Below are 27,887 nucleotides of genomic sequence, written 5' to 3'. Positions count from 1 at the left end.
AAACCTTCCCTGGCACAGCTTCAGGCCATTCCCTCGGGTCAAATTCCACGGACAATCTTTCACTTCGACACTGTGAAGAAGCCCATCAGCACAAATTTCTCGGGGTATGGACTGCAGAGAAAAGTCCCAGGATATGTTTATTTGGGGCGTGTGGAGGCAGGGGCCCGCGCAGGAGGATGTCCCCGGCGGCCCCACCGCTCCCGGAACGCCGTGCTCAGGGCGCTGTTTCCGGGAGGGAGGGAGAGAAGGTGGGGGGCGGGTTTGGGCGCTGCACCGGTGGGCGGCCCGCGGTCCCTCGGCGGCTCCGGGATCCAGGACGGCGCGGGAGCGAGGATGAACTTGGAGCGGCTCAGGAAGCGAGTGCGCCAATACATCGACCAGGTGAGCGCCCAGCGGGGGCTGCTGGGGAAGGGGCGGCAGGCCCCCGGGTTTTCCTCGAGGAAAAACCGGTCTCGGCGTGGCTCCCGCAGTGAGGGAGGCCAGGGCGGGGCGGGCAGCGGTGCCGGCCTCTGCAACGGCTGAGAGAGCGTAATTTTGTAATTATGCCCCGTTTTCGCTGGAAGGGGAAGGAGCGGCGGTAGCACAGGGTGCGGCGGGCCGGAAGCGCCGCCTGTGCGGTCTCCAGTGGCAGCCGGGGCCTCCCGGTGGGTTTTCCTGGTTTCTCCCTCGTGTGGAGAAGGAGGAGGGGAGCCGCTGTGGGGCTGCTGTGTAGCGAAGGCGTATTTGCAGGATCCCGCCCTCTCGGATTGTGCAAGCTCGGCCGTGCTTATCTAAGGCAGGGGAAAACGGCCTCAATTGCTCCAGGGCAGGTTCAGGTTGGACATCAGAAAAAAAAAAAAAATCTCGTCGCTGAAAGGGTGATTAGGCACTGGAACCGACTTCTAGGGAAGTGGCGGAGTCACCCTTCCTGGAAGTGGACATGGGACTTGGTGATATGGTTCAGTGGGTATGGTGAGTTCTGACAAAGGTCGGACTTGATTATCTTGGATGTCTTTTCCAACCTTAATGATTCTATGATCATTACAGGGGGGAATGGATTCAAACTAAGAGAGGTTAGGTTTAGATTAGATAGTAAGAACAAATCCTTTACTGTGAGGGTGGGGGGGGTGGAACTTGGAACAGGTTTTCCAGAGAAGCTGTGGATGCCCCATCCCTGGAAGTGTTCATGGCCCGGTTGGATGAAGTTTTGAGCAGCCTGGTCCGGTGGAAGGTGTTCCTGCCCATGGCAGGTTGGAACTAGACAATCTTTAATCTTTTTGACTCAGACCATTCTGTGATTCTCTAGCTGGTGATTAAACTCATCACACTCCTGCAATGCTGCAGACGGCTCTTAGGAGGGCAGGGTTGTTTTCATTTGTTGATGGATTCAGCAATTATGTTGCTGCAGGGCAAAAAAGAAACAAAAAAGACACAAGAGAAAAAATGCATTAATAAATTAGATTAAATGTAGCATCAAACTGTTCTGCTCTCCTTCCAGTTCAGACTTGGTGCAGGCATCATTGCTGAGGAAAGCACATCCCTTAAATCAGCAAAGACATTTCTCTGTGTGGCCAGCAAGTCTGACTGAAAGGCTGATTAGGGACCTAAGCTAATTTGGTGGGTTTGATTGGTTTGGTTTGCTGTTCTCATTTGAGCTAAACTGTTTCACCAAGCTGCTTTGCTGCACAGCTGTATAGACAGCTGTGCACTTTTGAGGAAGGGGCATCAGGAGAAACATGAGGTTGCTTTTTTGTTTAGTAATGTGTCATTCTATAGTACTGTAAAACTGCTCAACAGAAGTCATGCAGTGCCTTGTAGGCCTGGATTATACCTTTCTTTTGTGGTGTTGAGAGAATTATTTAAGTCTCTTTTCTTTTAGACAGCTACTAAATGTGTGTGGGGTTGTTTTGTGGGTTTTTGTGGATTTTCTTTTCCCCCTTGGGAGTGCAGATTGAACTATTCTCTTGACAAATTTGCTGGGCGTTCTTAATCCCCATCAAGTTGGAAATGTGGGAGCACATGATAGAAGAGGCCGCTTAGGTCATGGAGTGTGGTGCTTTATGAGGACTAGGATACCATCAGTGTGTGCGTTTCAGAAAAGACTGCCAGACTTCTGCTCCAAAAGCATAATCCAGTCTCTGAGGTTCTGAACAAACTCCACAACTGCAATGGTGTGGGAGAGGACAGAAGCCATCAAGGCTTTCTTAGTCTTCAGAGAATCACAGAATGGTTTGGGTTGAAAGGGACCATAAAGACCATCCAGCTCCAACCTCCCTGTGAGGGGCAGGGACACCTTTCACTGGAGCAGGCTGCTCAGAGCCTCATCCAGTCTGGCCTTGAACACTTCCAGGGATGGGGCATCCACAGTTTATCTGGGCAACCTGTTCCAGTGCCTCACCACCCTCACAGCAAAGAACTTCCTCCTAACATCTAGTCTAAACTTTCTCTGTTTTTCAGTTTGAATCCATTCCCCCTTGTCTCCTTACTACATGCTCCTGTAAAGTCTTAGAAATCCTTGAAATGGCAGGGTATTTGTTAAATGTCCAGCATATCCTCGGCATCATATTAGGCCTCATTGCATGGAGTGAGATAAAAAGGAACCACAGTAATGCCTGGTGATCTTCTCAGGAGATAATCCCAGCCAATTCTGTGAGATTTTGCCTGGCACCGCAAATCTGGTGGCAGCGTTAGCTGGGTTAGTGGAATATACCTGCAAATTCTGCTTCAATCTGACCTCTGGTTGCCACCACTCTTACCTATGCCACTCACTTCTGTCAAACTGGAGTCTCAAGAGGGAAACCGTGTATCCAAGAATGAGGGGAAATTCATGCAGGCACTATGGATTTATGTGAGGTTGAAGCATCTTGACTGGAGAAGGAAAATTTCTTGATTGGAGATGGTGCTGCTGAAGTTACCTGAAGTAATTTATGTGCCCTTTTTATATATATAGTGTTCTCTTTCTTCTAAAATGTAGCATTTATTTTAACTGGAGGAGGGAATTCTTCCTACTTTTTCAGTGATGGCAAATCAACTAACGACCTATTGCCGTACTTACTCAGCACATAACTTTTGGTCAAAGATACCTGCATTATATTGAAGATAAATGAGCAACTCTACATTACTTTTGGATATCCCTTGGAGGTTACAGTATTGGCCCTTTTAAACTATGTTTTTAAGTTACAAAGATCTGAAATGTGAATCACTATTCATTAGAGACTACGTGCACAAGATGTTAAATCTGACTGATGTACAGTGTATTTTAAAATTATCCAGAAAAGCTAACCCTAGAGAAATACTAATTATTTCTGTCATGCTTTCACAGCAACAGTATCAAAGTGCCCTGTTTTGGGCTGACAAAGTAGCTTCACTGTCTCATGGTAAGTGGTTGCTTTTTTTATTGTATTTTATTAACCTGTTTCTGACAGTGTTCTGTTTTGGTGGGGGTTTAATGCTGTTTGGCTAAATGTTAATGTTTTGAGTTTGGTGTAAGTGCTTTTTTGTGATCTTTGGAATGCTGTTCTCCTAAACAGAGCAGAGCTCATCTCCTTTCCCTTTTGAACTTCGTGTTAAAATTCATGTTTGACCAAACCTTAAGGTTTGCTTTCCTTAAGAAACAAAAATTAAAAAACAAGAGCAACAAGAGACCATGGTGGTCTCCCACAGGACTCACAGTTGCCCTGGGTGACAAGTACAGTGCGGGTTTACAGAGGGAGTTGATGCTGGTTGCCTGCGTCTGCCAGCACTTACACTTCTTAAAGTGATTCCAGGGGCTTAATCCCACAAAGGCTTTGGTTGCCAGTAAGGTAGGAGGGTACTAAGCTGTACTTCTGAAATTGCAGCTGCAAGCTATGGAAGTCTACTGCTTTCACTGTAGTTAGGTTCCCACTGATCTCTTTACTGAGAGAGACATTTATGGGTTGTTTTTTTCTGCCCTATGTCCAAGAGCAGGGTAACCTGCAACTGCTGCTTTTTAAAATCTGTATCATTGTTGTCTCCTCCTCATGACACACCTCTGTTACTACATTCTTTGTGCTCACTGTCCAGTGCACTATCTGATGTCGTTAAAGTTAAAATCTGATTATCTTTTCCTTGTAATCTCTCACTGATAGACATTGTAAGTTCTCTATACATATTTATAAGTAAAATTTTGTAGCTCGGTAGGATGCTAGAGTAGGGGGAAGATACTTCTCTAGTGAAGCAAAAATGAACATTCTGTATTAAAGTGTTTGAAGATATATTGTAAAGCAATGATTTATAATTTGCTCTTTTTTAGAGGAACCACAAGATATCTACTGGTTGGCCCAATGTCTTTACCTAACAGCTCAGTATCACAGGGCAGCACATGCCCTTCGATCGCGGAAGTTAGATAAGGTAAGTCAGTTTAGTCAAAGACACGCTACTGTTACCCCTCTTTTAAGACTCTGCTGCTAACCGCAGTGACTTCTTCACCATCACAAGATTATGTTTATAAGAAAAGTAATTGAGAAAGCTGCATGATGTAGTTTATAATGATGTAGCTATAGCCCTGTGTTCAATTGGTCAGGTTCAAAGTGTTGTCCCCGGATGGGGTCACAGAAGAGAGAAGGGGTCCAAGGATGTGTAACTGCCGCAGGTATGGGATTGTCACTTCAGATGTAGTTGTTTCAATTTTCCTTCCACTCTGATAATGAGTGGTAAAGGCAAGAGTGAAGTAAGTGTCCTTCAAGAGTTTAGTAGTAGAGAAAGTGTTACAGGCTTGGTCAGGAAGGATTTTTGGTGGTGAAAGGGGTGAAGAAGCCATAGAACTGAAGAAGGAGAGAGCGAAATGGAGTCTGGCAGTGTAAGCAAACATGCTCTCTCTTTATAACTAATATGTACGAAACTTCTCTTTCAGTTGTATGAGGCATGTCGCTACCTTGCGGCTAGATGTCATGTGAGTACATATTTTAACCCCTATTGGAAACAAACTAAACTAAACTAAAGACACGTCTTGGGATGATTAGGTACCTGATAGGCAGTGTAGATATTTATGTTCATTGGAGCAACAGGTTTAAATTTTCTGACAGTTAATTTCATTCTTTAACTTTCAGTTGGGTCACTGGAGTATCCATTGTGGCACTACTTTGAAGAAATCCAACTGACCTTCTTTTCCAGGAAACACTCCTCTAATATTTTGTGGAGAAAGAATATGAAACATTTTTGTCTTGTGTTTTCATGTTTACACTGTTACTTGGTTGGTTGTAATCTGACCAAAGGAGATGTGATTTATGGTTGTGTAATTATAGTTAGCAGCTTTATATTTCTGTATAAAATGTCATACATAAAAAGTAAAATGCAGTGCTTTCAGAGACACAGCTGAATCAATTGGTAGATTAAATACAGAAATTTGAAAGAGAGTAATGTGCTGCTTATAGAATAAGATGATTGTATTTTATTAAACACTGTGTTAACTATTTTTAGAACCATACCTCTCTGACTGCATAATGCTGAATAATAGATTTTTCTGTACATGCTTATTTTACAGTTTTTGCATTTTTGCATATTATAGATGACCAGTAAAAGAGCTAACTGCAGTTATAAAATGACATACGGCCAAATAAGAAAATGCATGCATGAAAATCTTGCTGATAAACACTGGTTGTTATAACGTATGCCTTTGAAACATGATGCTGTGTTTATTGGTGCTTTATGTACAGATTTTTCAAAACCTTGTCTTTTACATGCACATGTTTGGTTAGTATGCTGCAAAAGAGCATCAACAGGCCTTGGATATCCTCGATATGGAGGAGCCAATCAACAAACGACTTTTTGAAAAGTACTTGAAGGATGAAAGTGGGTTGAAAGATTCTACCATAGACTGGGAGATGTCACAGTCCTCTGTAAGTGACATTATTTTAAAAAATATTTTTGTAGAAAAAAGAAGTGTGAAGTCAGAAAGTGATTTCACAGCTCTATGAATCTGAAACTGCATTAAGGCTTTGTTTTTCAGATAACATAATTTTCAGAAATGCTGAATCGTTCTTCTTTCAGACACAAGTTGTGTGTTAGCTCACCTGTATGAAAATAACTCGGTATGCAAAAATAAACAGTGCTTTTCAACAACTTCTTGTAAATTATTTGCAGACACTTAGCAGGAACTTCATGATCTAGCATTGTTTTTTACAGTCTTTTAGCTCTGTCTTGATAATGGATGCTAACATTTCTTTCAATTGGGCTGCAGGTTCTGAGATAACAAAGCAAGATTTTTTTCTTCTCCAGTTATTTTTAATGAAATACTTCATAATGACTCAAGTGGTGTTCTCAGTGGGATATTCTTTGATCACATTTGTGAAAATTATGTGAGCTGAAAGTGAAGTTTTTGAAGCTCAGTGAAAAAATTCTGTGTAGACGCACAGTTTAAAGAGATTGGTACCACGTGTAGGCTGAAGGGTCTGTGAAGAGTCTTCAGTTTCAGGGGTACAAGCTAAAATGTATTAGCTGAAATTACAGTGTAGGTGATTGACAGACAGCATTTTTCCTGTAAGACTGAAGTAGCAAAGTGGGTTACACTGTTGATGTGAACTGATTTTGAATGCTGGTATAATGGGATTAAAGGACTGTTAGGTCTGATGATTGAGCTGAGTACTGGGTTAACTTTCTCTTTTGCTGACACTTTTGTGACCTTCTGACTGAACTGAATACCCATCTAGGGATTTTGAAAGAACATGTTAGTTAATAAACATTGGAGCACAACTGGTAATTATGGTCTTTCACTGTTTTCTTTTCTGGAATATCTATGTTTTGGACTGAAAATAAGGATGTATTTTTCTGTTCAGAACAGCTGAGTCTATTGACTTAGTCTTTCTCATCTCTACTGAGGTCATTCTTATCTTGCATGAAGTATGGGGTTTAATGGTCAGCAAAGAAGTGTATTGCCTTGGGAAGTGACAGTGATATTTATTTCTCTATGTTGAATATGAAGGGAATATAGTATAATTAGGTTACAACTCAGCTTGTTTATTATTATATTACTTGTTTATTTCGAGCATGTGTTTGTTTGGCAGGAGGTAACCTGGCAGAGCATTCTTTGGATTTTTTTAAGGTAGTAGAGACAACTTTTTATTTAAAGACAGCACTAGAAAACCAGGTTCTATCATGCATGAAATACTTTTTACTTTCCAGGGAGCACATTTGATTTGTGCTCCAAACTAAATTGCAAACACTGATACAGTCTTTGACCTCCAGTCCTGCTTTTCCACCAGATCAAGAGCTCTATATGCCTTTTGCGAGGGAAGATCTATGATGCTTTGGATAATAGAACCCTGGCAACTTACAGCTACAAAGAGGCCTTGAAGCTTGATGTTTACTGCTTTGAAGCATTTGATCTTTTAACATCACACCATATGCTGACAGCACAAGAAGGTCTGGAGAGAAGTATTTCTCAAATACAAGTAAAATTTACCTGCTTTCTCAATACGTGTTTTCCTAGATAAAAATTAAGGCAATACAACAAGTAACAGACTTCAAAACGTTAAGAATGGAAAATGTATAAAATGAGTGAAAATTAACATTTGCGCAAATTTGCGTTTGGACTTCTATTTTTCAGTCCTGCAGTGCTAAGAGTTGAAAGAAACAAAGTAATGCAGCTGTCCTGCTTGTTAGCTCCTGGAGCTCTTCTGCTCTGCCCAGCCCAAACAAAGTTTTATCATGTGTTCTCAATTTCACAGGCTTTGAACCAATGAAACGCTCCTGGGGTTTGCTTAGGTACATAAGGCATTGGTTAATAGAGCATTCTAAGTGATAAAATTTGACGTGTGGAGTAAATAAAAATAATGATGTGTTACTTCATCTTTATTAAATTTTATTTTAAAGTGTAGAAAGAATAACTAATCAATCCTTAATTTCCAAAATTAGTAGTATTATCTGTTTCAGTGTATCTGTGCTGTTGTAGTCCTTGCAGTTGGGATGACCATCATAAAATCCTTTGCCTCCCTAAGTTCTGAAATGTTGGATTTTGCTGTTTCTTCTGTAATATGACCACTTCAATGTTTTTTAATTCATATAGAAAAAGAACTTCTTGAATCTCTACCTCTTAATAGACAATGTACGGAAGAAGAAAAGGAATTGCTTCACTTTTTATTTGAGAATAAATTGAAAAAGGTAAGTCCAAAAATTGACTAAAAAGCTGGAGAATTGAAAGTATTGACTTCGGGAGTAAATTTTCTTGGATCCCATTTATTCTGAACATTGAAATAAATATGAGCTTTGTAATTTTTAAAATTTTTGATGCAGTACATCTCACTTTGTGCAGTAGTGCAACAGTTTTCTGTTAATTATTTTCTGGTGTGGTGACAACTTGAAATTCTGATTTACGTTTTTGAAAATTTATTTATTGAGAAACTTCTAGATGAGGAAAAGGAGTGTTAACAATGTAGACAAAATGTCAGTTACCTGAAAATATTGGGCTATAACAACATCATTCCAGACTATTTTTATCCAAAGATAAGATGAGAGCACTAAAAATATATATTGCTCAATTTTGATTTCTACAGCCTACACAAAAGATATTGACTATGGCAAGCATTTTGTGTGTTCTAAATGAGCTTTTAAGTACATTTGAAAGAAGCATTTTACCAAATACAGGTTTTATGGACTTTCAGTTTAAAAATAAAACTTTTAAGAACTTTAATGCTTCTTAAATATATTTTTAGGACTAAAAATATTAATACTTTTACCATCTGATTTTAGTTTAGTTTTTGTTTCAGTTGGGGCTTTTTTTGTCTTTCAGTATAATAAACCCAGTGAAACACTGATTCCTGAATCAGTAGATGGTCTTCAGGAAAACCTGGATGTGGTAGTATCCTTAGCAGAAAGGCATTATTACAACTGTGACTTCAAAATGTGTTACAAGCTTACTTCAGTGTAAGTGCACAAAGCAATTTTCAGGTTTTTTTCTTGTGTGGTGGAGTGTAGTAATTATGCCTGGACTTACAGCAAATATTGTTGTTCAATAGGTAAACATACATAACAATTTGATATGTATTGCAATATATATGTCATATATTATATATGTCTCAGGTATTTAAAATATGTAGTTTGTGTCTGGCAAGACATGGTATTTTTATAATACACAGAAGAAGTATCCAAGGTAAAACTCTGCTTAATCAGCACTGTGCTGCGTTTCCCTTCATGCATCTTTTTCCTTATCCTGGTACCTTCAATATTCTGTGCTCCCTACCTACGTCTTGTTTGGCCTTCAGAATGAACTGATTTGAATCATTTGGTTAGTTAGGAAGTTTGGTTTCTCTGGCAAATTAACAGTTACAATGTTATTGATAATGATCAAAAGATATTATTAATTTAAAAAGCTAGCATGTTATTTCTAATTTTGATGGCCGAGTACGTTTTATTGGTTGTTATGTAGCCCAGGCATGCGCTGCTGCTCTGTTGTCAGAGGGGTCAGAACGCTACCATGGTTTGCTTCTCAGCTACTGTAGATCTGGACTCATGGATGTGTTTCTGAATGCCACAGGAAACAAAATTTTACAACTGAGCTAAACATGACTCCTAAGGCATACTGCCTGGTGTTAACCTCAGGAAGTTGAGGACTACTGCTTGAAAGTTGCTGTCAAATGTATGGAAAAGATGAACAGAAATATTGTTTGCTGTCTGATGGTTAAATTTGAAGTGACCTGCAAAACAAAAGAGCATTTTATTCTGATTTTCTAATTGTGTATTCAGCTTGTCAGAATCCTCTGTTATCCTCTTTTGCTAAGCTAAATTAACTGTTATATTTCTGGTCTGTAGAGAGCCTTTATTATGCTGTTAATAGTTATCTTTTAGTAACAAATAGTTTTCTAGTGCCTAAAGTGGTAATTAACTGGAACATTACATGCTATAGAAGCAGCTTGCTTTTAAACCATTAAAGTTTTTGAAATGTGCATTACAGATTTTTTTAATTTTTTTTTTTTTAGAGTGATGGAAAAAGATCCCTTCCATGCAAATTGTTTACCTGTACATATAGGGACACTTGTGGAGCTTAACAAAGCAAATGGTAAGGAGCACAGCACTTAATATGAGTCAACAGAAGGCTGTAAAGCCCCAATTTTAATAAAGAATTAAAGATGCCAAGAAACCCCCTTATACACCATTTGAAAAATTACATGTATTTTTCCTCCTACCTGCTGTTTCAAGAAAACAGTGGTAACTGGTAAAAAAGGGAATTTCAGAGCTGACAGCAGGATTGAGGGTTAAGGGGAAGTAGTTGTGCAAAGAGTTCATGATCATGAGTGTTGCTGTCTTTTAACCACTGGACTGTGTAGCCGGGAGCCAGGGAGCTACAGTGCCTTATCCCTGTCATTGTGATTTCTGTTTCCAGGTGATCTTTGTACAGTATCTGGCTGTACTTTTTCTGCTCAACAATAAAATATAATAAATTAAAGTAGAAAGAACTCTTCAGCAGTTATGTATGCTTAGGTGAACATGCTTATTTTGTGATAGAAAAAATTCTAGACTCTTCTTGCCTTTGCTGTTGTGAAGGCCTCTTTTTAGTTCAAACAAATTAATAATCATGCAAAACCTTTGTTGGAATTACAGTAGTAGCTTACTTGCAGCTGGGGTGGCTTTTTCTCATTCCAGACTGCAAGTAAATCAATTGAGCAGCTTGAATGTCTTTAAAATCAATTAGAAGATAGAATAAGGAGCTCATATGCTGTGCAATCTCTCATGATGGTTCATTATAAGTACACAAATAGGTCATTAGGTGTACTGGTACTTCTTGGTGATTAGTGAATATACTTCCCAGTTAATTTACAGTTAAGTACCTCCGAAAATGGGGCCAGTACTCTGTTTTTTCTTCTAAATCTGCCTTGAGAAGCATTATGTACGTAAGTTAGTATTTTGTAAGCCAGTTTTAACATTTGGTTTTTTCTGGAGCTGAGAGTTGATACAAAGTGCTCCAGGACAATCTCATCGGTTTAAGAGCACTGTGCTCTGAAGAAATAGAAACTTTACATTCGAAATTGCATAGGCAATAGGATTGTTATCCTGTAGCTGATTACTACTGCAATTATTAGAAAATCTGTAGTAAGTTATTCCAGTAACTAGAATTATTATTTTTACTAAAAAAGTAATCACTTGAAATTATTCCAAATAATATAATAATTTACTTGCTTTTGTCCTATTTTCAGCAAATTAATGCACAGGACTCTACTTTGAAATGGATCTAGCCAGTATGTTATACCTTTTAGATGTAGGAAGTTGAATAGTGTTTTACCTTGACAAGGTACATTCAAGTGTAATACTACTGGCATTTATTTTAATGTATGTTAATGACCTAAGTTGTTGCAGAATTCTTCAAGGGTGAGAAGTATAGCTGCTTATTTGTGTGGTATGAAGACTTAGGGGTTGTTTTGGTTGGGTTTTCTTTAGCTAATTGCAAAACTGAATCTATTTTGAGGCAGTTTGAAGCATTATCACTAAAAGAAAACATTTTATTCCCATGCGGATTAATAATGTTAGATGTTCTGTGTATTTTGTATGGAAAGGTAAAATTCTTGAAACATCTAAATGTTTTAGTTTGTTTTAATTTTCTTTTCTTGTTTCTTCCCACTATGTAGAGCTTTTCTATCTTTCTCACAAACTGGTGGACTTGTACCCGAATAATCCTGTAAGTTGTTCTAAGCTTTTGTTGCCAGGTAGTTTCTTTTTTAGGTGAAAGCATGTAAAAGTTGTAATGTATTAGTTTGAGCTACAGAATTCAAAATCTGTTTCTGGATGAAGGTTGTAAAAATGGTTCACTCCTTTTATTTTCTCTGCATTGTAATTTCCTTAAACCAAAGTTCTTTTTATAAAATTAAGTACCTGTAAAAGGTATTCAGTGCGAGTTACTTACTTTGATTAATAATTTAAAACAAATGCTACAGTAATAAATGTCTACATGTCTCTGAGCAATCTTTTCCAGTGTTTGATCACCTTCACAGTGGAAATTGTTTTTCTTTGACTTGATCTTAATTTTCTGTGTTGCATCTTGTACCTATTGCTTTCCATCCTATCACTGCACCCCTGAAAAGAGTCTGGCTCTGTCGTGTATTCCCTACCATTAAATAATTGAGGACAGCAATACGCTTTCCACTCAGCTCTTTCTTCATGAGGCTGAATAAGCCCCAGTTAGAAAGGTACATGCCAGCAGTTCTAGCTTGTCTGCAATACCAAATAATTTGAAGAGCTGACTGTGATTTCAGTGAAAGTGTTCCTAACTTCTCTAATTATTGTCTTCTGCTCTTTTGATGCTTCACTAAAATGAGTGTGATATATGTAATAATATTCTATTTTGATTTTAATGTGTAGGTGTCATGGTTTGCAGTAGGATGCTATTACCTCATGGTTGGCCACAAAAATGAGCATGCTAGAAGATATCTCAGGTAACTTTTTTTTCTGTTTTCCTTAGTGAACCTCTTGCTCACTTGCTAAGTAAACATTTAATGTTCATGATTGTTTGTAAGCTCATAAACAGAAGCCTCAATATACTGGTTGCTACTTAAATACTCCTTTTGTTGCCACCCTCTCTTTGGGATAGCAATTTAGACCTCATCCATAGAGATACTTTAAAAATGAAGAAGACTTTTGTGGTATCTCTCTAGGCAGCCACCTGCCTGTTCTGGGCAGTATAGTCCCTGCAGTCGCTCATGCTGCCGAGCTAAGTACAGCTGTAGGTGATCAGGCCTTAGCTCTTAGTTGAGGGACACTCAGGCATTCTCCCAGATTCAGGTGTCATATCCGAAAGGGAAGAATTATATAGAAAATTCTGACATTTGGCTGTCCAGTTCTTTCTGTACACAAGCAACTGTGGGCTTTTTAGGTTTGGTCAGTGCTGTTTCCTGTAGGTCTTCTGTATGTGTAGTGAATATCAGCACTGGGGAGCGGGACCTTGCTGTGAAGTTGAGAATTTGTTTTGGTGCTGTAAGCTTAAACTGAGAAGGCATAAATCAACCTGTAAGACTAATTTTTCCTGAGACCTTTATAGACAATATATGTAAAGATGAGTTAGTCATTTAGACTTTTTAAATGCCTGCTTATTATGAGTAAAATGTTTAAATTCCTTACAAGTAGCACTGTGAAATTCTTAAAGAAGCTGTCTTGAGTGATATACTTGGTTTTGGTGCTGAAATAAAAAACATCTTTAAATGTACAAGCTTCCCTAGCCAGCAAGAAAGGTCTATAGATGTGTTGAAGAGAAAAACAAACAAAACAAAAAACGACAAATAGAACAACCATCAAAATTCAGAGTAGTTCTGGTAAAAGGGAAAAGAGGTCTGCTAAAAGTGAAATTGTAAAAAGATGCTTAAATTTCTTGGAGAAGAATAATAGTGTAAAGCTAACAAGGCTAGGGACAACTGGAGGTTACACAGTGTTTTTCATAAAAGAAACTTGAAGAGACAGTCAAATACCCACATATCTTTCATTGCTGTCATGGGTGGCTAGAGACAATTGTTTGAGCATGTAAAGTTTTGCCCCAGGAGACAGAAAACAAACCATTCTCTAGGATATGTGATGAGAAATAGTGAGTTTAACTGTGACAGACAAAATTTAGATTATATGTAAGGAAAAAAATAAGTTTTTAAAGATAGTTAAGCAATAAGATAGAACACTTATGGAATGTGTATTATCTCCATGTCAGAAGCCTTTAAGAAAAGACCGGGCAGAGTTGTTATGAGCTGTTTGGTTATGAATGCCCTTGCTTTCAGACTCAGAAAATAATCTACACAGCTTTCAAATGTTCCCATCAAGTCCACGTTTTTGTAGAGACTCCAGGCTGCAGTCTTTATGCTCAGGTTGCAGTTTTCAGCTCAAGACTTGAGTGACATTTTGCATACTTCTCTGATGCATGGCCTGTGATGTGACAAATACTCCTCTTCTTCAAGGCTAGCACAATTAGATGGTGAAATTTCAACCTAAGTGTTCATTTGGTATTTTCATATCCTACTTCTTAAACTTGGATTTGATAGAATATATTTATTCCAAAATATATAGCTAGGATTTTGCAGTATGTTTTGAGTCACTACTAATGTCTTCTGTATTTTACTCGTCACCTACTATATAATTGTTTATGTTCAGTAATATCAAATAATTCCTCCTGTTTCTGAACAATAGCAGAAGTAATAAAATCAGTTCACAAGAATTTGTCATACTTCTAAGTGCTAAATAGTTTGAACTTTTAAAATGAGCTTTGTTTACCACTGGTCATTACAGACAATCATCATAATAGATACCTAACTGTGTGGCGTAGCATTGCTATCTAAGTAGTCATCTGAAGCAGATGAAATTTAATTTCAGATGTGTTTGCTTGTGACTTGCTCTTGTTTTTAGCAAAGCTACCACACTGGAGCGAACCTATGGACCTGCCTGGATAGCATATGGACATTCATTTGCAGTGGAGAGTGAGCACGACCAAGCAATGGCTGCGTACTTCACAGCTGCACAGCTCATGAAAGGGTATGTACAAAATATCATATTCAGGAAGATTACAATTAATCCATAAGTAGTGTAGAATATTGACTTACATCCCTTTAAACAGTAGCAATGCATTTGCAACAATTATCTGGTAGACAACAAGGAAGAAAAAAACCCCAATAATTTAACCATCTTCATTTAACTGTGTTATTTGTGATTGCTGTTCTGATTTTATGTAAGTTCTAAAGTCAAGTTTTATATATAGGTAATCTAAGTTCTACCTGAACATCTTCTGAAATTTGTGAATCATGGTTGTCATACCAGGTCATCAACTGCTGTATAGTAATAGCTTGAACAGCTCTTTCATGCTGTGGGAGGGGGTTGTAAAATGAGTCATGAACTAATCGTATCATTTGCATATAAAACTATTGTATTGGATTGTAGTTACTGGCAAATGTAATTCTTTTAATGATTACTTCTTCCATATTCTATTTGCAAATTATATATATGAATGACATGAGGGGAAAAAAACCATCAGAAGTAAACTTAAGCACTGAGAAAATACGTGTGATTCCAGAGCAGGTTACAATTACATATTGGGGTTCAGTCTCTTGTTAAACAGACTTGTAAAGTCTTTTAAACTTCCCCTTAGGGTAGTAGTCCATTTACATCAACTTTTACTCGGATGTACATGAACATATGCAAACAGTTGGCATGTCTGTAGTTTGTGACTCCATTTTTGATAACCACACAGAAACAAACATGCACTTTCTTTTATGGTTTTTAGGTGTCATTTGCCGATGCTCTATATTGGACTGGAATATGGTTTGACCAACAACTCCAAGCTGGCTGAACGGTTTTTCAGCCAAGCTTTAAGCATTGCACCTGAAGATCCTTTTGTTATGCATGAAGTTGGAGTGGTAGCATTTCAAAATGGAGAGTAAGCTTGCAAAATATGATCAAATACTATCTTAAATATGGATTATTCTGAATTGTAATGTGCCAGTATATCTACTAAAGTACTTATATTGAACTATAGTGTCTTTCGGTTAGAGTTTAGATGGTGTTCACCTTAAACCCTTGCTTTTTGCATTGTTCTTCCATGTTTAAGATAGAACAAGGACAGAATTTAATGCTTGAGGAGCATCCAGAGATTGATACTATCTTCCATGCGCTTGTCATTGTGTAGTTGAATGCCTGAAAAGGCATCCGTCTGCACACATACTATTAAATTTTGTACAGCAAAACATTTTGTCAGCTCAGGAGGTTCCAAATATATTCTGGGAAAAAAACCCTAACCTATATAAGAAGTGCTTAGTCAATATTTTTAGTTTGATTCTGGTGTTTTTTTAGTTTTGTCTTGTTAGCTCTTAGGTCTACAATGCAAAATATAGCCAAATGTAAATTACTGGGATTTATATCTAATTGCAGTCATATGACAAAATATTGTCATAGAAATCTTTCTTGAATACAGTTTTCTCGTGCTGCTGATAAAAACTTTTCACTAATTTACTTTTCTTTCACCCCCACCCCTTCAATCCTTAGCTGGAAAACTGCAGAAAAGTGGTTCCTTGATGCACTGGAAAAAATCAAAGCTATTGGAAATGAGGTATTTTTTCTAATTACATGCAAGGTCATAAATTTGTAAAACTCCAGCAAATTCTGTAATATCTTGTGACAAAACATGTTGTGTTTATTTTAAGATAAAAGCAGTATAGTATAAATTTTATTTTAAAACTGTGTCTTCAGTGCTCCTAGGCTGAGACTTGACATGACTTTTTCTCCTTAAGGAGAAAACAAGTTTTGTTTGGTTTGCATCAAGTTTTAATATCACTGACCTTTTAAAGAAATATAATTGGCTTTGGGGAATGTTAAAAACAGAAAAATGAGTTATTGAATAAATGTTTTGAGCTTGTGTGTTTTGTTAAGAATTAAAAATGCTCATGATATTTTTCTTGTTCATAAACATAATTCCCTATTTAGTTCTATGTTGTTTTTCTTTTTTTAAAGTAGACAAAATTTAGTTACAGTCTAGGAAGCTGCAGTTGTTTGAATTGTTGCATTATTTTGCAGGTAACGGTTGATAAGTGGGAGCCTTTATTGAACAACTTAGGACATGTCTGCAGAAAACTCAAGTAAGCAGAGAGTACTGAAGCTACAGTTCTCTGTAATGCTGCACAAATGTGTTTTCTCTCTCATTTATGTCAAGATTATGTACCACATGAGAGCAGTGTAGAATTACCCTGTAAGAACAAGATTCTCTGAATCAGCTTGTGAACATAACTACATTAATCACCCCTTATATCTCGTTTATTACACAAAAGTTAAAGTACTTAATGTAAAAGTCTTTCTTTAATTATTGATTCTTATTAGATAGGGAATTGGTTGTAGGCTTTTAGATCCTTGTATGGGTGTGAATTTTAACTCTACTGTCCCAGTCCTCACATACTGAAATATGTCCACTGATTTAATTAACATAAAGGTGGGCTTGTGCCAATTAATTGCTTGGATTAGTACTTACTTTTTTTTACTGAAGTTAAATATTCAGTGGCATTATAACACAGCAAGGGAGTCTTACTTTGTGTTTTTTAGAACAAAACTATTTAATACTTCATTTCATATTTCCATTCCATGAATAGAAAAAGTGCAAAGTACATATACAAGCTTTAACAGTTTTAATATAGAGACATTTTCTCATTAATTACTTTAATCTGACTTTAACCAGTGCTTTCTTTTGTTCAATCAATGCCATTTTTTTAATGTTTTTAATGGTTTTAATTGCTCAATTGGTGTACACTGTAATTTTTGTTTCAAAGCTGCTAATGAGAATGTGATTATGGTAGATGAAAGTTGTACTTCTTCTTTGGCTTTGGTAGTAATTGCTTTGTGGTCAAATTGCCAATTAGTCTTCATTTTCATTATGAAGTAAGGAGGTATAATAGTTACTCCTTGTGCCAAGATCAAACAAAAGGCACTGCTTCTGGAATCTGTTCATGAGTATAATTGCAGGTTTTTTTCAAATACTTGTTTTGTTTATAATTACTTTTGTCTTTTTTTAATTTCTATAGTAAGTTACTAACTGCTTACATCATGCTTTGTATAACTTCTAATATTTGCTCAGGTTCAGAAATCAAAGCTAAAGTATTTTTGCGTCCTTATAAACAATCTTCTGAGAAAATCAGGTTGAGAATTTAGGCAGCTGTACTTATGCTTTGACATCTTAAAAAAGTCTACAATAACTAATTTAGTAGAGTCTGTAATACACAATATAGCTATTATGAAAAAACTTACTGGATGTATGTCTACTCACTAGTATTATGTGGTTGACATTTGAAAGCAGCATGTTAAAATACAGTGGTAGTCAATTGGACATGTAAATACCATGAGTGAAAATGAAATTGAAATCATGTGAAAGGTTTGTGCAACAAGCAAACTGTTGCGTAATTTTTCTGCCTCAATTGTTATGTGATGTCCTCTAACAACTTCATGTGTTGCTCATTGTATAATTTCATTATCACTATAGATGTTAAAATTTCTTGTGAACAGGTGATTGCTATCTTTATTTTTAACAATGTGGAACTAGGATGTCAAATGCGACAACTTAATTTCTCAGAGTAATGTTGTAGTGTACATTTAATCCTTGTTTTATAAAATAACAAATGCAATAATCAGTCTAATAGATAATTTTCAAAGAAAGGGTGGTTGGTATTTGATAGAAATAATGGATATGTGTAAACCTTTTCTGATAGAGCGTGTTGCAAAATGACAGAATGTATGCAGCACTTAAGGGTTGTGAAATTTCTGCCCAGAGAGCTTTTCTCATTTTGAATGATGTGTGATTTAGTGTCATATTGCTCCTTCTCTCCCTTGGGAAAGCAAATGAAAGCTACAGAAAGAAAGCCAGTGCTACAATGAGCAGCATTAAACATCTAAAGCAATTTATCATATCAAATAGCTAAGATCTCCAAATGGGACCTAGCTGTAGGCAGCTGTTTTGCTACATAAGGAGAACAATGATTTCTTAATTACACTGAGGAAGAAAATTGTCAATATCCATTACTTTTTTGTACATTCTATTATGTTCAGAGCGTGAAGCAATAATTTTAAAGTTCTGGCACAATTGTGTTCCACTTTGCTAACGAAAATACCCACAGGATACTGTAAAAACACCTTTCACCATGAAGCTTACTAACAGATCTCCTGTGTTTAACCCTAACAGGAAGTATGAAGAAGCACTGGAATACCATCGTCAGGCTCTAGTATTAATCCCTCAGAATGCTTCTACTTACTCTGCCATTGGTTACATACACAGCCTCATGGGCAATTTTGAAAGTGCCATTGACTATTTTCACACGGTACGTAACTGGCTTCAGCTGAAGGGCTGGTCACAGATTCTGTTATTTACTGTTCCACTCTGGTTTGGGTTTGGAACAGAGAACCAGCGTTTTTTTCCAGGCTTCAAATTAGTGTTTATTTTATAATCTTAATTTGGTTTTTTTAAATTTTTTATATTTTATTGATTAGATAAAAAAATGGCCTCTTTGGCAAACTTTGCATTGCAATTTACATTTTATGTACAGAAGTTTCTCATGCAGCTGAAGTAATTTAAAATACTTCCAACCCAGAAATTTTACAGTAAGTAAACAGCAACGTATGTTATATCTCATGACATGTGAATGATTTCCTGTCTGTATATATGTGCTTTTCTGGTTTTGTTTTTGTGCTTTTCTTGCTTACTACTTCAGCCAGTTCATATGATGGTATTATTTTGGTTGTGCAATGTTTTGCTTTTACAGTGAAGTCTATGCTCAGATAGCATCATGTAACGACAAACCAGCAAACTGAACCATAGCAGACTTAGGATGTAAATGTTTTTATTTGCTGCTAAGTACTTTTTACTGGTTTATTTTTTTAATAGGCCCTTGGTCTCAGGCGGGATGACACATTTTCAGTCACGATGCTTGGACACTGCATAGAAATGTACATTGGTGATTCTGAAGCCTATATTGGTAAGTCTCTAACTTCTGTGTCTCTTAAAGTCATTGAGTCCTTTGAGAGGAGAGTTATTCTTACGTCAAGAAAGACTGCCTACCACTACCTAATTAACTCAGAAAGTAGAGGATGTTTTTGTTTTGGGGTTTTTTGTTAGTGGCTAAGTGAGTCAGAACTTACCAGCAATTGCAGATGACCACTGGTTTTTGTGAGCATCATGACAGTAAATTCTCACCAGCATAAAGAAAGGAAACATTTTGTCATTGAAGATATCGATGGTTTCTTTTATAGAAAACATTGATTTGTGGCATCTTAGATCCCAAAGGGAATGGGGAAAAAATAAAACAGAGGTATGGAGTTAGGAAATCAGAGCACTAATGCTAATGTTGTTGTAGAGCAAGGTATTTTCACCTTGACAAGACTTGGCTCTGTGGAGAAAGGATAAGTTCTTCTGACTCCAAAAATACAGCCTTATATATAGTTTAAAGAAAGTGCTTCATAACAGTAATAGATTATATTGCTGTAGGTTTAAATTCTCTATGATCATAAAGTTTTTTTCCCCACAAAAAAACTTTTATATTCTCTTTATAGATTTCTGCTTCCTTGAACTTCAGTGATTTATCTGTAGTGAACACAGTTGATGTCCTGTCAAGCATGTTAAGAAGGCTGAAGCCTTAAAAGTAAAAGCCATCTGTGTGCTCTAGTGCTTTTCCTGCAGATGTTTCTTCTCAATATTGTCTTGCTCCATATGTAGTCATTTAACACATCTGGAAGAACCATGCAGCCATGGGATATGCATTCATGCAAACCAAGCTGTGTGTAACTTAAACAAGAAAAAAAGCCCCTTGGAGAATTGGGAAGAGGATTGGCAATTACTTCTCAAAACAGACATTTGAATCTGAGTTGTGCTTCTTGTATTGTGCTTTTTTAAAAAAGGAGGCTGCTGGATTTTTTCAAAACAACTCTATTCAGCTTCAGTCATTAAGCAGCAGCAGCTCCTTGATGGCCTGAAAGCAGAGAATCATAGTAGTTTCTGAATGATAGTTTCTTTGAGATTGCATTTTTGGGAGTATTATTTTGAAATAAACTAATGGTTTGTCTGTTTTCCCAGGAACAGAGATCAAAGACAAATTAAGATGTTATGACTTCGATGTACATACAGTGAAGACATTAAAGAACATAATTTCACCTCCCTGGGATTTCAGAGAATTTGACATAGAAAGACAAACTCTGGATGAAAGCGGCATAGTAACATTAGAGACATCAAATCAAAGGAAAAGTACAGATACCAGTCGCCCATTGGAAGAAACATTCGAGATTGAAATGAATGAAAGTGATATGATGTTAGAAACATCAATGTCAGATCATAGTACGTGACCATAAATACTGGTAGAGAGCTCATTTTGTCTAAGTGTAGTATGTTTGTTTTAGCATTTTTGTTATGGTGTTGTACTTCCATGAATTTGCTATTTTTTATATGAATTGAATTCAAACTACTATGTACTTAACACTGGGAGTTTTATAGTTCCTACTTTATAAATATTCCTCTCCTGATAGCACTCTCATGAATCCCCGTCTGGATCAAGAAGACTTCATTGCATCAATGCAGGCCATATACATGGTTCGAATCTGGAGTATTGGCTATTTTGCACCTCTGTGCATTACTGAACTTGAATTCAAATTTTAGACTCAACTCACTTTGAAATTCAAGGGTATCAAGGGAGGAAAAGCTTTGGGAGGAGTCTGTATTTTATAAGCAATTGCATACACACTCACTGTGGAAATCTGTAGGGTCCAGGTGATCCCATTGCTTTCCTGTGAGCACCAGCACAGTAGTGTAGAGAAATCTGGTTCTGTCCCAGTGACAGTGGAAATTGTGCTGTGGCTCCACAGAGGGAATTGGAGATGCCCAAGTTTCCCTTCCATATGTTAGAAAATGTGGATTGGAGTTTGCACTGAGTGCAGAATTCAATACCAATCCCATATATTCTTAAACATGAGAAAGTAAGGTGAACCAAAATGTTTTACTTCCTAGTTCTAAAACAATTCACCCAAAGTTACACATTCCTGTGAAAAACATAGTATGAGCCATGAGTCGTAAGTGGAAAAGTATCCAAGCAGACAGTTGGAAAAATTAATCATTTAGGAAGCATATGCATCTCCTGGCCAAAGTCAGGTCTCTCTTCTTCAGTGTGGCTGGCAAGAAAAGTTCATGCAGAGGGGTTTCTTTTCTTTTGGAACCTGGTAATTTGTGTGTGGTGCAGGTGACTTCTTTGAGGTAAACTGAGATTTTTCCTGGACACTCAGGAAGAATCTATAACGAGTGTGTCTCAACAGATGCTCTGTTAGGCAGGTGTCTTCCTTTAAAGGATCTTTTGGTAGTTATTTTTACATCTGTATTTATGTATCCTGAATGACTGTAACCAAGACTATCTCATGGATAAGCAACAAGCAAAGGCTTGTTGCTGCACACACAGTAGCCAGAAGGGTATTGTAAATAGATTCTCAAAGAGTCTCAAGGAGCCAAACTCCTTTTTCTCTATATCATTATTTTTAATCCAGCCTATGTAAATTTAGTTTTCTAGTAAGACATCCTGGCGGTTTCTAAATGGAAGGTGGCAAAACAGTCTTCTAGAGAATCAGGCCTTTTGACTACTATCAAACATGGATATAATCTTGCGTTGTTTTTCTCTGTTACTGATTTTTTTCATTGGCAAAATGGTTTTAAAGATTGATAAAAGTTCATCTTTCTTCCTGCACTCCCCAGTTATGATCTGATAGTGTGTCGGCTGGGATGGCAACACTGATTTATGTTATTCCTGCCTGTAGGAATCTACTCTGCTACTTCCTCAGTTGTGGTAATACAAATCCTTGTGTGGTTACATTGTGAATGAAATCAGGGAAATGGAACAGCACTAAATCTGATCTAAATCTGATCAATTCTCCGTTTCAAGGAGGGCAAGCCACTGCTGTGTTACTTGTCATCAGTGGGTGGGAGTGGTTGGAGTGTGAGGAAACAGATGGAACAGTGAGAATGGGCACTGCTATAATGGCAGCATATCGTGACACTGTCCTTTGGCAGGTATCTGGTGGAGGTTCTTTGGCTGGTTGTTGCTAGCCTTCATTTATTGGTATCAAAAGTTACCTAGAAAGAAATGTATGCAAAGTGTCCTAGATTGTGGAGGACTCTTGGATGTCTCAGGAATTCTTGATATGGCTTAGCTTGGCTCCAAGCCTTTTAGGCAGCTACAGGTGGATTGGAGCCTGTGAGCTGGTTCATTATGTATGTGTCAGGCAGGACTTTAGGGAAAGTTGTTCTCATTTATCTTTTGTTCAATGTTTTGACCTGCTCTTGTTCTGTCCAAATCCCTGCCTTTGTACTGGCAGCGCCTGCTTGCCATAGTCTTCTGCAACTCCCAGCACCTGTCCTGCTCTTCCTAGATAGTGCTTGGTGCCTTTCTGGGTTATTATGACATTCACCCTGGCTGCAGTTAAATTGAGTATTGTCCTTGTCCTCATGAGGACTTTGGTGATTAGTTTTGGCCTGATTTGACGTCAGATTCTTGCTGCTAGCCATTGCCATTGCCTCACTGGGCTTTGGCTGCTGGGTACAAGCGTCCAGGACTGTCAGGTTGGGTGGCTAATAAATATGCCCCCAAAAGAGGCATTTTTAGTCTGTCTCATAACTTCATCTTTCTCTTCCAAGGATTAGTTTTGTCCCAGAGTGGGGAGATCTGCCTTAAAAGGTTTTCAGAACAGATATGAAAACCCACAAGATACTTGTGCTGCAAATGGCTCCAAAAGTTCCTTCGTAGATACTGCTGCCTAAAAGATTTGAAAATGAATAAAAGATTTGAAAAGGAATAGCATGTTAGCTCAGTTGGTTAGAGATGGGTGCTAATAATGCCAGTGTTGCAAACTTAAACCCCATGTGGGCCATTCACTTAAGAATTGACTCCACGGTCCTTTTGGGTGCCTTCCAACTCAGACTATTCTGTGATTTCAGTTTTCTCAGCCAATGCCGCCTACTTTTATTATTCCACATCAGATCATGTATTTCCTTCATGCTGTGGACAGCTGTTTGAGGACCAGCAATGCAGCAGGATCTGAAGATTTGCAATGACTCTGTTTTCTGGTTAAATTGCAGGCATTTTTGCTCTTTCTGTCTAGTTTCTGTAGCTCCAGACGAGTCTGTTCATACATCTGTGACATGTCCTTACTTTGGAGCTTGCTATACCTCTGCCACCAGTTCTAGGAGATGTAGTCCAAGATATTCCAACTCACACAGGAATTTCAAGAAAACTTCTGGATCTAGATATTGCCACATTCATTGATTGCAATCTAGGACTGAATAAGCCTTGCTCTGATTGATGGATCAGTACTTAGAATAATCATGGAATTGTAGAATGGTTTGGGTTGGAAAGGACCTTAAAGATCATGTAGTCCCAACCCTGCTGCCATGGGCAGGGACACCTCCCTGCCGAGTTACTCAAGGCCCTCTCCCACCCGGCTGTGAACACTGCCAGGAATGGGGCATCCAAAATCTCCCCGGGCAGCCTATTCCAGTGCCTCACCATCCTCACAGTTAAGTTTCTTGCTAACATCTAGCTTAAATTTCCGCTCGCAGTTTGTACCCACTCACCCCTTGTCCCATGCCCACAGTTCCTGCGGGAGCCAGGCAGAAAGGCCCGGAGGCGCTGTTTGGAAGAGCTCTCGCCGGCTGGCGGTGCATTGCCGAGGTGCAGGCACTGCTTCTTAATTATGACAGAACCTCCCTGCAGGCACAAGACTCCTGGCCTCATACAACTAACGATTAATGGCCTTTTTTCCTTTTTCCCACTGCTTTCTCCCCAGAACTTGGCTACCCCTCAGACCCTGCATCCCAAGACTGTGGATAACACACCCCCTCGCTGTCTGTGCCCTTCCCGCCCTACGAGCCGCTCTGGGCCCGGGCTGACAAGGCACCCGTGAGCTTAGGGCGAGGCCGAGAGGAGGGAAATGCACACGTTTCTGTGTCCTCTCGCACCGGCACAATGGAAGCCCTGCGGAGTTCCAGGGGACAGGGACGGGGCTGGCGGGAGAGCCTCGCGAGATCCTGCCAGCGCCGCGGCCGCTCTCGCGAGGTTTCCGCCCGGCTGCGGGCGCGGCGGCTCCATGCGCTCGGAGCGGGCGGCGGGGCTGGGGCCGGGCTGGGGCGGCGGCCGCGACAAGCGGTCCATGGACCCCCCGCTGCAGCAGGAGTCGCCGCGCCGCGACACGGACGCTCCGCCGAACCCGCCGCCGCCGCCGCCTTCCCCGCCGTCCCCGCTGCCGCCGCCGCTTCACCCGGCGCCGGGAAAACAGCGGGAGGAGAAGAAAACGGCACTGAGCAAAGTGAGGGGGCGCGAGCGCGGCGCGGGGATCGGGGCGGGGGCGGCGGCGGCTCCGGTGGGAGATGGGAGAGGACGGGAGGGAAGCTGCAGTGAGGAGACAGACCGAGCCTGATCTAGGAGATTCGTGTGTTTATAACGGGCATTTCTTCATCTGCAGAATGAGGGTGTTCCTTCCCTGGAGTATTGGGAGACCCCCAGCGTCAGCGCTGGAAATCATTTCACCTTTAATTGTGAAATTAAGACTGGTTATTCCTATGGCAAAGCAGCTTCTGTCAAGGGCAAGAGCACTTTTCAAATAATACTTGCAGACTATAACAGGTTATCCAGGGATGTCGTGGAGTCTCTCTGGCTGGAGACATTCAGAACCCACCTGGACATGTTCCTGTGGCACCTGCTCTAGGTGACCCTGCCTTGGCAGGGGGGTTGGACCAGAGGTCCCTTCTAACCCTGACAATTCTGAGTCTTTGAGTACTGTGAGATTTGATTTATTCCCTTATTTTTTTTTAATTGGAAAACTGAAGCACTGAAAATCATTATAACTCAGAGCTCAGTAAAGTTAAATTCAGATATTAAAGTATTCAGAAATTAAAACAGATTGCCTGAAGCTTGATGGCCATTTTACTGCTTTGTGTGTTGGCATCGTTCAGCCAGGGTTTCTACACAGTTTCCTGGCTTTTATTAGTGGGCAGTTTAGCTGAGTGTGGTGGGTTGACTCTGGGTGGCTGCCAGACCCCCAGCCGGCTGCTCTTGCACTCCTGCCTCAGCAAGACTCAGGAAGAAGGTATGATGGAAAAAACAAAGTGTCACACACAGCTGAAGGAGGACCTCATAGCAGCTTCCTACAGCTTCCTCACAAAGGGAGATGGAGAGGCAGGCACTGATCTCTTCTCTCTGGTAGCCAGTGACGGGACCTGAAGGAATGGCATGAAGCTGCGTCTGAGGAGGTTTAGGTTGCATATTAGAAAAAGGATCTTCACCCAGAGGGTGGCTGGGCACTGGAACAGGCTCCCAGGAAAATGGGGATGAGTGCTAAGCCTGACAGAGTTCAAGAAGTATTTGGACAATGCTCTCAGGTACATGCTGTGATTCTTGGGGCAGGGCCAGGAGTTGGGCTTCAGTGGTGTTTGTGGGTCCCTTCTAACTCAGGATACAGTATGGTTCTAACACAGAGAGAAATAATTTACTTAATTGCTAATTTTAAAAAAATTAGGGAAGACTGGTGAGAAAAAAAGATTGCAACTAAAACACCTTCCCACCTCCCCTCTTCCTTCCCAGGCTCAACCTCCTCTGCCCGCAAGCACTGCAGAAGGATGAGGAATGGGGATTGCAGACAGGACAGAACAGCTCCTGTCTGCTGCTTCTTCTTCCTCACACTCCTTCCCTCTTCTGGCATGGGGGACCTGACATGGGACACAACAGGATACAGTCCTTCATGAAGGACTGCAGGAGGAATGTCCCTCCCACATGCTGCAGTTGTTCATGACCTGCTGCAGCATGAGTCTCCTTCATGGGCTGCAGGCGTTTGGATAAACCTCATCTAGTGTGGGCTCCTCTGCGAGGGCTGCAGGGCCTTTCAGGGCATCTCCACTTGATGTGGCATGGGGTCCCCCATGGGCTGCAGGTGGATGTCTGCTCCACCATGGTCCTTCATGGCATGTGGGGGAATGGCATGCCTCACCATGATCTCCTTCAAGGGACTCTCTGCTTTGGCACTTGAAGTACCTCCTCCATTCCTCCTTTCATTGTTGTCTGCAGGGCTGCCTTATGCCTTTTCCTTCCCTTACTCCTCTGTCTCACCCACTGCTGTGCAGCCTTTCTTGTCCACTCTTAAATTCCTTTCCCGGAGTCACCACCATATTGGCTTGAGGGGCTCAGCTCTGCCCTGGGGTGGATCCATTGGAGCTGGCTGCACTCAGCACTGGGCAGCCCCAGCCTCTCAGAGGCTGCCCTGAAACCCCTGCTAGGGGCAACTGGACACAGAGACCTATTACACTGAAACACTGCAGTAACAAGACTTTAAAGCTAGCTTAAATAATTTTTTTAAGAGATACTTAAAAAAATTTAATGTAGCCAATATCTGTTTTTTTAGGTTGTTAATGGTTAAACAGGCTCTTGATCAGAATATGTTAGTTATCCTTCAGTTTTAAAATGCTTGCAGAAACTGAGTTAGGGAATTTGTGCCATCTGTTTCTACAGTATTTAGATCAAATATAAATCTCCATTTCTTTTTATACATGCAGGTGGTTATTCGAAGGCTTCCTCCTTGTCTAACCAAGGAGCAACTGGAGGAGCAGCTGCATCCTCTACCTGCCCATGATTATTTTGAGTTTTGCACTGCTGATCCCAGGTGAGGATGAGCTGTTTCTGTAGGTTTTCAGGTGCTTAAAACCTAATCAAGGTATTTGGGACATTCCAAATCACATGTTTTTCCCCTTTCTTATTATTTTTGTTGGGTTACTTTTACGGCCCACCTCAGAAGGTGGCAGTAACCCAGATTCTTGTTACTAGATCCCTTGGGGCAAATTAGTGTGAAACGACACTGACTGATCAGCATTTGTAAATAAACAATGTAAGGTTTAATACAGAACAGTTTGGTTGCAAAGGAAAACAGGTATGGAGCCTTTTTGGTGGTTATTATCTGTGGTAATAATACAACATGAAAGCATTGCAATATGAAAGTGCAACAACATCACCAAAGGACACACACAAGGGGAAAGACAGAAAGAGGAAGAAAGGACAAGAGTGTGAAGCACAAAAGAAAGAAAAAGTACAAGAGTGTGAGGATCTCACCAACCATAGGCCCTGTAACAAGACTTGGTTTCTGTGCAGTCTGGGATCCAGTTCCGGTGGGAGAAGTCTGGGGGAACTCCTGAATAAGTGGTGGGGAGAAGTTGGCAGAACACACCATCCTTTGGGTCTATATTCATTCAGGTTCAGGTGAATATAAATTAGGTACCTCCTCTGAGGTGGAGAGCTTGATGTCATAATGTGGATCAGGGGACACCTTCTAAGACGACACAGCTGCCCATCACACCAGCACAGCTGAGTCAGTTGTGCCCCATTATGTCCCAGCAGCAGAGATGAACTTGCTCAGGTCACACGCGAATATCCCGGTACTTCCCGTGGGGAGGAGGG

General features: G+C 39.7%; 2 protein-coding genes across 11 annotated transcripts in view; both read left to right on the top strand.

The window, feature by feature from the left end:
- The first annotated feature begins 261 nt into the window (after window positions 1-261).
- CDC16 (cell division cycle 16) lies at window positions 262-22,060 on the top strand. 2 transcript variants are annotated; one of them, XM_032100469.1, is made up of 18 exons: window positions 262-381; window positions 3,302-3,356; window positions 4,253-4,350; window positions 4,853-4,891; window positions 5,697-5,837; window positions 7,200-7,359; window positions 8,003-8,097; window positions 8,726-8,859; window positions 9,912-9,991; window positions 11,556-11,605; window positions 12,286-12,359; window positions 14,305-14,430; window positions 15,176-15,328; window positions 15,934-15,997; window positions 16,462-16,523; window positions 18,608-18,743; window positions 19,307-19,397; window positions 20,492-22,060. In XM_032100469.1, exons 1-18 carry the CDS (start codon window positions 334-336, stop codon window positions 20,755-20,757), a joined length of 1,872 nt encoding a protein of 623 aa, XP_031956360.1. In that variant the 5' UTR covers window positions 262-333; the 3' UTR covers window positions 20,758-22,060. The 2 variants fall into 2 exon arrangements, with proteins under 2 accessions (XP_031956360.1, XP_031956361.1); XM_032100470.1 differs by lacking the exons at window positions 262-381; window positions 3,302-3,356 and having other exon boundaries at window positions 4,271-4,350; window positions 5,049-5,837; window positions 20,492-20,934.
- A 383-nt stretch (window positions 22,061-22,443) lies between these two features.
- Window positions 22,444-27,887, top strand: part of UPF3A (UPF3A regulator of nonsense mediated mRNA decay) — a 29,177-nt gene continuing 23,733 nt past the window's right edge. For all 9 annotated transcript variants that reach the window (XM_032100475.1, XM_032100473.1, XM_032100480.1 and 6 more), the window contains exons 1-2: window positions 22,444-24,753; window positions 26,993-27,099. In XM_032100475.1, the coding sequence (XP_031956366.1) occupies window positions 24,379-24,753; window positions 26,993-27,099 (482 nt within the window). In that variant the 5' untranslated portion in view covers window positions 22,444-24,378. The remainder of the gene's footprint in view (window positions 24,754-26,992; window positions 27,100-27,887) is intronic.

The sequence above is a fragment of the Corvus moneduloides genome, chromosome 2 (assembly GCF_009650955.1).
Source record: "Corvus moneduloides isolate bCorMon1 chromosome 2, bCorMon1.pri, whole genome shotgun sequence".
Lineage (NCBI taxonomy): Eukaryota > Metazoa > Chordata > Aves > Passeriformes > Corvidae > Corvus > Corvus moneduloides.
The sequence above is the reverse complement of the archived record's forward strand: the minus strand, read 5'-3'. Positions and strand labels throughout refer to the sequence as shown.